Source organism: Salvelinus alpinus, chromosome 28 (genome assembly GCF_045679555.1).
Source record: "Salvelinus alpinus chromosome 28, SLU_Salpinus.1, whole genome shotgun sequence".
Classification (NCBI taxonomy): domain Eukaryota; kingdom Metazoa; phylum Chordata; class Actinopteri; order Salmoniformes; family Salmonidae; genus Salvelinus; species Salvelinus alpinus.
In genome coordinates, this window is record NC_092113.1 from 6011994 (window position 1) to 6024246 (window position 12253).

General features: G+C 44.4%; 1 protein-coding gene across 5 annotated transcripts; it reads left to right on the forward strand.

The window, feature by feature from the left end:
- The first annotated feature begins 189 nt into the window (after window positions 1-189).
- LOC139557012 (protein RCC2 homolog) lies at window positions 190-11368 on the forward strand. 5 transcript variants are annotated; one of them, XR_011671317.1, is made up of 12 exons: window positions 190-404; window positions 875-1095; window positions 1314-1407; window positions 1653-1796; window positions 1924-2144; window positions 2262-2376; window positions 2533-2699; window positions 2985-3165; window positions 9935-10113; window positions 10259-10336; window positions 10468-10661; window positions 11020-11368. XR_011671317.1 is itself a non-coding variant. In XM_071371305.1 (11 exons), the coding sequence occupies exons 2-11, from the start codon at window positions 889-891 to the stop codon at window positions 10570-10572; spliced, it is 1491 nt and encodes a 496-aa protein (XP_071227406.1). In that variant the 5' UTR covers window positions 190-404; window positions 875-888; the 3' UTR covers window positions 10573-11368. The 5 variants fall into 5 exon arrangements, 3 of the variants coding, with proteins under 3 accessions (XP_071227406.1, XP_071227403.1, XP_071227405.1); XR_011671316.1 differs by having other exon boundaries at window positions 194-302; XM_071371305.1 differs by having other exon boundaries at window positions 10468-11368.
- Window positions 11369-12253: the final 885 nt, after the last annotated feature.

Genomic DNA, 12253 nt, shown 5'->3' on the forward strand with positions numbered 1-12253 from the left:
TATTTTATTTCAGCTCATGAAACATGGAACCAACACTTTACATGTTGCATTTATATTTTGGCTCAGTGTATATGTTACAACTTTTATCACAAGCTGTAACGTATACATAAGGGAGAGTTATGGCTTTTTGCATTATCCAACTGTAGTTAATTATAAATGTAGGCAGTACTCACGTGGTTTCATTGAGCCGGAGACTGCAGATTCTTTTGTTCAAAAAAATCCATCAAAAAACGAGGAAGACGGACAGACACTAGAGAATCAGGAAATCCTTCTGCAGACGTTAATTAGTCACCGAATTAGAAGTAAAATAATCTGAAATCAAGAGGTTTAGCAACTTTTAGTTGGAGAAGCGAAAGTTTTTCATCTGTGTATTAGCTAGCTAACGTTAGTTAACGTTACTCAAGGTTTGTGTCTTTGTTTAGATATCGATAGCTTACACTAGCTGGCCTTAGTTAGTGACGTTAGCTGGCTAGCTAGATTAGCTAGCTAACTAATTCATTTTTTTATCAAGTGAAACCGTGCGCTGTGTGGCTATTTTCTTATTTTTCCGTAGTTTAATAGTTGTCTGTTGTTCAGTAGGTAGTAGCCTCAGATTATGTTAGCACAAAGACAAAGAAATGCGGACAACTGAGTGCTAGAATTCATTACTAGCGCGAGTTGCTATGTTAATCGTGCCTAAAATAGGTGGCTTTCTAACTTGTGTGTACTTGGACTTCAATTTAACGTGTAAATGACGAGCCATTTACGCTTAGTTTTCCTTTGACTGTTTACATGTCTTTCCTCTCAAGAGCATTGCGTTGTCAGCAATAATAGTTTGGTTTCGGTTGTATTGATATCCAAATGCATGTCTGTGTTTTCACCCCCACTTTAATAGATATTTTGACAAACATGCCACGCAAGAAGGTAACAGAAGTCTCAGGGAATGGTGGGATCAAGAGGAAGCGGGCAGGAGGCAAAAAGAAGGAAAGGGAGTTCAGCAGTGATGATGAGTTTGACGATTATGAAGAGCAGGAGAACACAAAGAAACCTGGCAAGCCTGCTACAAAGTCAGGCCTTCAACCAGTCACTGTCGCGGACGATATCAAGGAAAAAATAGTAAGTCCTCCTGACCTGCATGAGGTTGTCGAACATTGTTCAGGTAATCAAGGGAGGGGGTTTGTGATGTGACTATATAGAATTGTGGTTAATGTGAACGGAGAATGTAACAACATGTTATTAGTCACTTGTAAATCAAGGGTGCTTATGCAGTGCTAGAACAAAACATCAGGAGAAACGTTAAGATGAAGCTGATCCCTGTATTGTCATTTCTATAGAAACTTGACTTACCTAAAGTCAAAGGTCAACTGCTCATTTTCGGAGCCACCAACTGGGATCTCATCGGAAGGAAAGAGGTGCCAAAAGCACAAGGTATAACCCTGCCCAGTCCTGTACGTTGCTGTATGCAATACTCCACTCAGTTGTCCCTTAATAGCACTTGTGTCACCAACTTTGAAAGTAGTTTTTCATGTCTTTCTACTGACAATCTTGAAGCAATCCTCATAATTGACTGCAGTATTGAACTGTTCCTGTTTCTTATCAAATCAAACGTTAAAGTGCATTTAAAAATGCAACCGACTTTACGTTAAAATTGTGCTGTGTGTGTGGTCTCTCAGTGGCCTTCAGGAACCTAGGCCAGAACTTGTGGGGTCCTCACCGCTACGGCAGCTTGAGTGATGTGCAGGTCAGCAGTGTGGTGTCTGGGCCCTGTGCTGCCCACAGCCTCCTAATCACCACTGAGGGGAAGCTCTGGAGCTGGGGTAGGAATGCTATACTGTAATAGCTCATAGTTTATACTTGTATGTATATGTCTCATAGATGTAATCATTGTAGCTTGTTTGAGTCCAGGAGAAAGGATCAATATTGACTTCTTTCTCTCTTTGTCAGGTCGAAATGAAAAGGGTCAGCTGGGTCACGGGGACACCAAGCGCCTGGAGGCCCCAAAGCTGATTGAGGCCCTCGCAGACGAAGTGGTGGTGGCTGCAGCCTGTGGACGTAACCACACCCTGGCATTGACAGAGGGTGGCACCGCCTACTCGTTTGGAGAGAACAAACTGGGCCAGCTGGGCCAGGGCAACCAAACAGATGCAGTCCTCAGTCCAGCCCTGGTAAGCAACATAAACCTCCCTATTCATCTGCCTCATTATTGTGGCTGATTTATTATAGGTTTAATATGGCCACATCCTGAGCCTGTGCTTATCAAAGCTTTCCCTTTCCCCTCTCAGATCCAGTACAATGGGCAGCCCTTGGTCAAGGTGGCGTGTGGGGCAGAGTTCAGCATGGTGGTGGACTGCAAAGGAAACCTCTACTCGTTCGGGTGCCCAGAGTATGGCCAGCTAGGTATGTACACAACTAAAGAGCAGGACTGGACAGATTTAAAATGTAAAAATGTTTCTCTAATGACACATTTTAAAGAGTCACAATGACCCCTTCAAAAATCATTCTAGATCAAACACTGGCGTTGCACTTATTTTTGTCTTGTGTTTTGGGTCACAGGACACAACTCTGATGGCAAGTTCATTGCCCGCGCTCAGCGCATCGAGTTTGACTGTGAGACCATTGCACGCCGCGTGGCCATCTTCATCGAGAAGAGTAAGGACGGCCAGGTGACGCCTGTACCTAACGTGGTGGTCCGAGACGTCGCCTGCGGAGGCAATCACACGGTGAGGAGGGAAGACCAGGACCTGTATTCAGTCTTGGAAAACGATCAGTTTGGCCTTTTTAGATCATAATGAATAAAATGACATGTACTTGGGGGACCTGATTCTAGATCAGCACTCCTACTCTGAGACACTTTATAATTACGGGCTCTGATCCCTACTGTCACAAATACCCCTTGAGCCAGAAATGTGCATTTTAGAAATAGAAATCAAGCAATGGTATAAAGCGTTGTCTCGCAATAGTGTTGGTGTATATTAGTGATGTTAGCATGAGGTGTGTGTTTCCAGCTGATATTGGACTCCCAGAAGCGGGTGTTTTCCTGGGGCTTTGGTGGTTATGGACGGCTGGGTCACACGGAGCAGAAGGACGAGATGGTGCCCAGACTGGTGAAGCTCTTTGACTTCCCCGGGCGCGGGGCATCCCAAATCTACACTGGCTATCAGTGCTCCTTCGCTATAAATGAGATGGGTATGGGACACAATGCTTAACCCCTTGAATGTCGCACTGATGAGTAAATCTTTTTAGAATTATTTTATTTATCACCCCTATTATCAATTTATACCACTATAAACCAAGAATACTACTGTTACTTCCCCAAGTCTGTTGCTCTCCCTGATATACACTCTGTACAAAACATGTCTCTTTCCATGACAGACTGACCAGGTGAAAGCTGCGATCTCTTATTGATGTCACCTGTTAAATCCACTTTAATCAGTGTAGATGATGGGGAGGTCTGGTTAAAGAAGGATTTTTAAGCCTTGAGACAATTGACATGTGGATTGTGTGTGTGTGCTCTTCAGAGGGTGAATGGGCAAGACAAAAATGTGCTGCTGAACGGGGTATGGTAGTAGGTGCTAGGCGCACCGGTTTGAGTGTGTCAAGAACTGCAATGCTGCTGGGGTTTTCACGCTCAACTGTTTCTCGTGTGTGTCAAGAATGGTCCACTACCCAAAGGACATCTAGCCAACTTGACACAACTGTGGGAAGCATTGGAGTCAACATGGGCCAGCAACCCTGTGGAACGCTTTCAACACCTTGTAGAGTCCATGCCCCCAACGAACTGAGGCTGTTCCACAGGGTTGCTGTAAGGACGGCCAGGTGACGCCTGTACCTAACGTGGTACAGGCGTGTTGCTGACGTGTTGCTGTGCGCACAGTGTTGCTGTGCGTTTTGCTGCCAACTTTACTTTACTTTGCTAGCTGACAACTTTACGTTTTTTTTGTTTTGTTTTTAATTACCGTTTATATTTTTAGTTTTTCCATCGCAACTTTCTTCCCTCATTCAACTTTTTCACTCCGGACGCTTTATCTGGACATGGTTCGTCAACACCTTCAACAGCCGAAGCTAAGTACTAACATTAACATGATGTCTTTTAATTGCAGTCGCTGTACTCATAATATACAGGAGAACGATCGCCTTACGGCGAGAATAGCTGTGCTACAAGCCCAGCTTCAGACGCAATCGTTAGGCAAGGGTAATTTCAGTGTAGGAAAGGAAGAAACAGCGTCTGTGCCACCAGTAAGTACAGATAGTAACGTTAGTATAAATCCCCCCGCACAGTCCCCGCAGCCGGACAACTTTCTCATGGCTTCTGGAGGGAAATGCTGTTGGAATGCTCAACCGGTGTCGCTCATTCAGCCGACAGAAACTTTCAACCGGTTCTCCCCATTATGTAGCGAGTCGGAGTCTGAGTCTGAGTTTTCTCTTGTCTCTACTCCTCCCGTTACGGGGTCTGAGACGCCGAAGGCTCCCACCATTAGCTCTGACAAATTGAAAACCCTAGTCATTGGCGACTCCATTACCCGCAGTATTAGACTTAAAGCGAATCACCCAGCGATCATACACTGTTTACCAGGGGGCAGGGCTACCGACGTTAAGGCTAATCTAAAGATGGTGCTGGCTAAAGCTAAATCTGGCGAGTGTAGAGAGTATAGAGATATTGTTATCCACGTCGGCACCAACGATGTTAGGATGAAACAGTCAGAGGTCACCAAGTGCAACATAGCTTCAGCGTGTAAATCAGCTAGAAAGATGTGTCGGCATCGAGTAATTGTCTCTGGCCCCCTCCCAGTTAGGGGGAGTGACGAGCTCTACAGCAGAGTCTCAGCACTCAATCGCTGGTTGAAAACTGTTTTCTGCCCCTCCCAAAAGATAGAATTTGTAGATAATTGGCCCTCTTTCTGGGACTCACCCACAAACAGGACCAAGCCTGACCTGCTGAGGAGTGACGGACTCCATCCTAGCTGGAGGGGTGCTCTCATCTTATCTACCAACATAGATAGGGCTCTAACTCCTCTAGCCCCACAATGAAATAGGGTGCAGGCCAGGCAGCAGGCTGTTAGCCAACCTGCCAGCTTAGTGGAGTCTGCCAATAGCACAGTCAGTGTAGTCAGCTCAGCCATACCCATTGAGACTGTGTCTGTGCCTCGACCTAGGTTGGGCAAAACTAAACATGGCGGTGTTCGCCTTAGCAATCTTATTAGGATAAAGACCTCCTCCATTCCTGCCATTATTGAAAGAGATCGTGATACCTCACATCTCAAAATAGGGTTACTTAATGTTAGATCCCTCACTTCAAAGGCAGTCATAGTCAATGAACTAATCACTGATCATAATCTTGATGTGATTGGCCTGACTGAAACATGGCTTAAGCCTGATGAATTTACTGTGTTAAATGAGGCCTCACCTCCTGGTTACACTAGTGACCATATCCCCCGTGCATCCCGCAAAGGCGGAGGTGTTGCTAACATTTACGATAGCAAATTTCAATTTACAAAAAAAAAAATGGCGTTTTCGTCTTTTGAGCTTCTAGTCATGAAATCTATGCAGCCTACTCAATCACTTTTTATAGCTACTGTTTACAGGCCTCCTGGGCCATATACAGCGTTCCTCTCTGAGTTTCCTGAATTCCTATCAGACCTTGTAGTCATAGCAGATCATATTCTAATTTTTGGTGATTTTAATATTCACATGGAGAAGTCCACAGACCCACTCCAAAAGTCTTTCGGAGCCATCATCGACTCAGTGGGTTTTGTCCAACATGTCTCTGGACCTACTCACTGCCACAGTCATACTCTGGACCTAGTTTTGTCCCATGGAATAAATGTTGTAGATCTTAATGTTTTTCCACATAATCCTGGACTATCGGACCACCATTTTATTACGTTTGCAATCGCAACAAATAATCTGCTCAGACCCCAACCAAGGAGCATCAAAAGTCGTGCTATAAATTCTCAGACAACACAAAAATTCCTTGATGCCCTTCCAGACTCCTTCTGCCTACCCAAGGACATCAGAGGACAAAAATCAGTTAACCACCTAACTGAGGAACTCAATTTAACCTTGCGCAATACCCTAGATGCAGTTGCACCCCTAAAAACGAAAAACATTTGTCATAAGAAACTAGCTCCCTGGTATACAGAAAATACCCGAGCTTTGAAGCAAGCTTCCAGGAAATTGGAACGGAAATGGCGCCACACCAAACTGGAAGTCTTCCGACTAGCTTGGAAAGACAGTACCGTGCAGTACCGAAGAGCCCTCACTGCTGCTCGATCATCCTACTTTTCCAACTTAATCGAGGAAAATAAGAACAATCCAAAATTTATTTTTGATACTGTTGCGAAACTAACTAAAAAGCAGCATTCCCCAAGAGAGGATGGCTTTCACTTCAGCAGTAATAAATTCATGAACTTCTTTGAGGAAAAGATCATGACCATTAGAAAGCAAATTACGGACTCCTCTTTGAATCTGCGTATTCCTCCAGGGCTTAGCTGTCCTGGATCCGCACAGCTCTGCGAGGGCCTGGGATCGGGAGAGACACTTAAGTGTTTTAGTACTATATCTCTTGACACAATGATGAAAATAATCATGGCCTCTAAACCTTCAAGCTGCATACTGGATCCTATTCCTACTAAACTGCTGAAGGAGCTGCTTCCTGTGCTTGGCCCTCCTATGTTGAACATAATAAACAGCTCTCTATCCACCGGATGTGTACCAGACTCACTAAAAGTGGCAGTGATAAAGCCTCTCTTGAAAAAGCCAAACCTTGACCCGGAAAATATAAAAAACTATCGGCCTATATCGAATCTTCCATTCCTCTCAAAAATTTTAGAAAAAGCTGTTGCACAGCAACTCACTGCCTTTCTGAAGACAAACAATGTATACGAAATGCTTCAGTCTGGTTTTAGACCCCATCATAGCACTGAGACTGCACTTGTGAAGGTGGTAAATGACCTTTTAATGGCGTCAGACCGAGGCTCTGCATCTGTCCTCGTGCTACTAGACCTTAGTGCTGCCTTTGACACCATCGATCACCATATTCTTTTGGAGAGACTGGAAACCCAAATTGGTCTACACGGACAAGTTCTGGCCTGGTTTAGATCTTACCTGTCGGAAAGATATCAGTTTGTCTCTGTGAATGGTCTGTCCTCTGACAAATCAACTGTACATTTCGGTGTTCCTCAAGGTTCCGTTTTAGGACCACTATTGTTTTCACTATATATTTTACCTCTTGGGGATGTTATTCGAAAACATAATGTTAACTTTCACTGCTATGCGGATGACACACAGCTGTACATTTCAATGAAACATGGTGAAGCCCCAAAATTGCCCTCGCTAGAAGCCTGTGTTTCAGACATAAGGAAGTGGATGGCTGACAACTTTCTACTTTTAAACTCGGACAAAACAGAGATGCTTGTTCTAGGTCCCAAGAAACAAAGAGATCTTCTGTTAAATCTGACAATTCATCTTGATGGTTGTAAAGTCGTCTCAAATAAAACTGTGAAGGACCTCGGCGTTACTCTTGACCCTGATCTCTCTTTTGACGAACACATCAAGACTGTTTCAAGGACAGCTTTTTTCCATCTACGTAACATTGCAAAAATCAGAAATTTTCTGTCCAAAAATGATGCAGAAAAATTAATCCATGCATTTGTTACTTCTAGGTTAGACTACTGCAATGCTCTACTTTCCGGCTACCCGGATAAAGCACTAAATAAACTTCAGTTAGTGCTAAATACGGCTGCTAGAATCCTGACTAGAACCAAGAAATTTGATCATATTACTCCAGTGCTAGCTTCCCTACACTGGCTTCCTGTTAAGGCAAGGGCTGATTTCAAGGTTTTACTGTTAACCTATAAAGCGTTACATGGGCTTGCTCCTACCTATCTTTCCGAGTTGGTCCTGCCGTACATACCAATACGTACGCTACGGTCACAAGACGCAGGCCTCCTAATTGTCCCTAGAATTTCTAAGCAAACAGCGGGAGGCAGGGCTTTCTCCTATAGATCTCCATTTTTATGGAACAGTCTGCCTACCCATGTGAGAGACGCAGACTCGGTCTCAACCTTTAAGTCTTTACTGAAGACTTATCTCTTCAGTAGGTCATATGGTTGAGTGTAGTCTGGCCCAGGAGTGTGAAGGTGAACGGAAAGGCTCTGGAGCAACGAACCGCCCTTGCTGTCTCTGCCAGGCCGGTTCCCCTCTCTCCACTGGGATTCTCTGCCTCTAACCCTGTTACAGGGGCTGAGTCACTGGCTTGCTGGTGCTCTTTCATGCCGTCCCTAGGAGGGGTGCGTCACTTGAGTGGGTTGAGTTACTGACGTGATCTTCCTGTCTGGGTTGGCGCCCCCCCTTGGTTTGTGCTGTGGTGGAGACCTTTGTGGGTTATACTCGGCCTTGTCTCCGGATTGTAATGTTGGTGGTTGAGGATTTCCCTCTAGTGGTGCGGGGGCTGTGCTTTGGCAAAGTGGGTGGGGTTATATCCTTCCTGTTTGGCCCTGTCCGGGGGTTTCTTCGGATGGGGCCACAGTGTCTCCTGACCGCTCCTGTCTCAGCCTCCAGTATTTATGCTGCAGTAGTTTATGTGTCGGGGGGCTAGGGTCAGTTGGTTACCTGGAGTACTTCTCCTGTCTTATCCAGTGTCCTGTGTGAATTTAAGTATGCTCTCTCTAATTCTTTCGTTCTCTCTTTCTCTCTGAGCCCTAGGACCATATGTCAGGACTACCGGGCATGATGACACCTTGCTGTCCCCAGTCCGCCTGGCCTTGCTGCTATTCCAGTTTCAACTGTTCTGCCTGCGGTTACGGAACCCCTACCTGTCCCAGACCTGCTGTTTTCAACTCTTAATGATCGGCTATGAAAAGCCAACTGAGATTTATTCCTGATTATTATTTGACCATGCTTGTCATTTATGAACATTTTGAAAATCTTGGCGCTCTCTAATTTTCTCCTTCTCTCTTTCTTTCTCTCGGAGGACCTGAGCCCTAGGACCATACGTCGGGACTACCGGCCGTGGTGACTCCTTGCTGTCCCCAGTCCGCCTGGCCTTGCTGCTATTCCAGTTTCAACTGTTCTGCCTGCGGTTATGGAACCCCTACCTGTCCCAGACCTGCTGTTTTCAACTCTTAATGATCGGCTATGAAAAGCCAACTGAGATTTATTCCTGATTATTATTTGACCATGCTTGTCATTTATGAACATTTTGAAAATCTTGGCTCTCTCTAATTTTCTCCTTCTCTCTTTCTTTCTCTCGGAGGACCTGGGCCCTAGGACCATGCGTCGGGACTGCCGCCCGTGGTGACTCCTTGCTGTCCCCAGTCCGCCTGGCCTTGCTGCTATTCCAGTTTCAGCTGTTCTGCCTGCGGTTATGGAACCGCCACCTGTCCCAGACCTGTTGTTTTTCAACTCTTGATGATCGGCTATGAAAAGCCAACTGAAAATTATTCATGATTATTATTTGACCATGCTTGTCACTTATGAACATTTTTGAACATCTTGGCATAGTTCTGTTATAATCTCCACCCGGCACAGCCAGAAGAGGACTGGCCACCCCTCATAGCCTGGTTCCTCTCTAGGTTTCTTCCTAGGTTTTGGCCTTTCTAGGGAGTTTTTCCTAGCCACCGTGCTTCTACACCTGCATTACTAGCTGTTTGGGGTTTTAGGCTGGGTGTCTGTACAGCACTTCGAGATATTAGCTGATGTACGAAGGGCTATATAAAATAAAATTGAAAAAAAAATTGAGTTCTGAGGGCAAAAGGTGGTGCAAGTCAATATTAGGAAGGTGTTCTTAATGTTTTGTACACTGAGTATATTGTAGTGATTTTCAAGCGGTATGTCAACTGATTTTGAACCTTACATCTGTCAGTCTAAACAATGTAGCCATTACGCCAAAGAGGTGGACAAATTTTGCTGGTGTTTTTTTTATAAGGAAGCTACAATATTAACATTTTGTGTGCAGGAGGGCTGTTTTTCTGGGGGGTCACCAACACCTCGCGGGAGTCTACCATGTACCCCAAGTCCGTGCAGGACCTGTGTGGCTGGAAGGTCCGCAGTCTGGCGTGCGGGAAAAGCAGTATAGTTATCGCTGCAGACGACAGCACCATCAGCTGGGGACCCTCCCCCACCTTTGGGGAACTGGTCAGTTTTAATTGGTGTATTTATAAAGCAGACTTCTCGCACCCAAAGTGCTGTACCATTATAGAAATGTACTTGTGTGCTCGAAAGACTGCTGAATTGGCACCTCTTCTGGCTTCTACCTGTTATGACATGGGTTTTGTTACAGGGATACGGAGACAACAAGGCCAAGTCCTCCACTACTGCTCAGGAGGTGAAGACCCTGGATGGAGTTTACACTGAACAGGTGTGGAGCAGCAACAGAGAATGAAAACAGTGATGAATTTGAATTCCCACTTATGTATTCTGTAGATGGGAACTACATTTAGGTGCATGTTCACTCTTTGGGCTGAAACATTTGGGTGTTTGTGGTTGCAGGTGGTGATGGGATACGCACACTGCCTGGTCATCGCCAGACAGGATACTCCACAGGAACAAGAGAAGCTCAAGAAGCTGCCAGAGTACAACCCACGCACGCTCTGATAGGGCACCATCCAGCTGCCTCACCTTTTATTTTTTTACTCCAGAGACAACCGATTCTCCAGAATGCACCTGCCCTTTAAGTCACCTTTGTAAGTCATGATGGATGGCTGGGGAGGGTGGGCTTCCATGAATATGTATGCATACACTTTGAAAAACAAGTCAGGTCTAGGCCATAGATTCAGAGGTTAAATGAAAAAAATGCGCCACAACAACTAAGACTGAAACAAATCCACTCTGGACAGAATACATCCTGCTCACAACGCTTGTCAGATTTCTACAGCTGGATAGAGGAACTCTACCACTCAACTCTCCAAGCACGTTATTCCTCTCTGGGTTCTACTCCTACCCCAAAATCCATGCAACTCCACTGAAGAGTTCACTATATTTTCATGAAGTCTTTTTATTCTTCTGTTGAACTGATCAATGTCCTCTCCCTCACCATAACAGGTGCTACATCAGTCCTCTTTGGGCAGATTCATTTCCAAGTGAGGGATCACTTCAAGACCAACACTCCATGCCTTTTAAAATTGTCGTTTGGGGGTATGGAGTAAATGTTTCTTTGTGTTTGTTCCCAAAGACCAATTGCTGAATTTAGTTTAATTTGTTCATGAAGTCCATGGCAGTATTAGTCTTTGTCAGGTCGATCTGTATGCATTGTCAGAACACAATCGGGATCTGAGACATTTGTGTCACCAAGTTGATGCTCTCCGGCCATTGACTTATGTTACATTCTTTGGTTTCTCTTCACTTGTATGATTAAATGTTGGCGTTGAGGATGCGCAACTGTCCCTCAAAGGCCACTGTCTGCTTGTTGTCATTCCTGATATTTGTTTGATTTTTTTCCCCTTATTACTTTTTAGCCTGGGAAACCAGCTGTGGACACTGCAGTCTTGGGAATGATGAAAACCAGCATGAATGTGATTTTGGGAGGACTTGAGTTGTGTGCCTCTGTTTTAGTGTGAAACTACACTTTCTGCACTGCTGTTAAAATTCTTTATTTCATAAACTCCTGTGTTGAGCATCCTAAATAATCCCATAGATTATGTTATTATATTTATAGTGAATTTGAAGGGGGGGGGACATGATGTAAGATGCTACCCTGGTATTACAAATTATGTATTGGCTACTAAAGCCAACAACTTACTGCTGTGCAATGGAGTTTTGATGAAAAAATCTGATAATCAAATGCTACTATTTATGCTGCCCTAATTTGAATTGTGTACAGAAAATGAAGCTCTGAGTATTGATCAGTTTTTCTTGCACAATTTGGTGAATGCGCCCGATGCCTTCAGAAAGCCTTGGTTTCCCCATTTACTAGTGGAAACACCACTGGTAGGAAAATGCCTTATTTTTTTCCCCGTTTCGGTCTGTCGATCTGGCTCAGTTACAGTAATCTAGGCGTGAGCAACAACAAAAAAGCGTTGTACGGTGCATTCGGAAAGTATTCAGACCCCTTTTTCAACATTTTGGTAAAAAAAAAATCAAAAAATGGATTAAAATGGTTTTATTTCCCCTGCAATCTACACACTATCACATAATGACAAGGTAAATACAGGTTGACATTATTGCACATTTAATAATTTAAAAAAATCAAAAATCTTAAATTTACATAAGTATTCAGATCCTTTACTGAGTACTTTGGTGAAGCATCTTTGGAAGCAATTACAGCCTCGAGTCTTGG

Coding starts and splice junctions, on each gene's coding strand:
- LOC139557012 (XM_071371304.1), top strand. CDS start 663: ATGTTAATCGTGCCTAAAATAGGTGGCTTTCTAACTTGTGTGTACTTG. Junction 2,145..2,261: donor CAGTCCTCAGTCCAGCCCTG/GTAAGCAACATA, acceptor TTCCCCTCTCAG/ATCCAGTACAATGGGCAGCC. Junction 10,114..10,258: donor CCCCCACCTTTGGGGAACTG/GTCAGTTTTAAT, acceptor GTTTTGTTACAG/GGATACGGAGACAACAAGGC.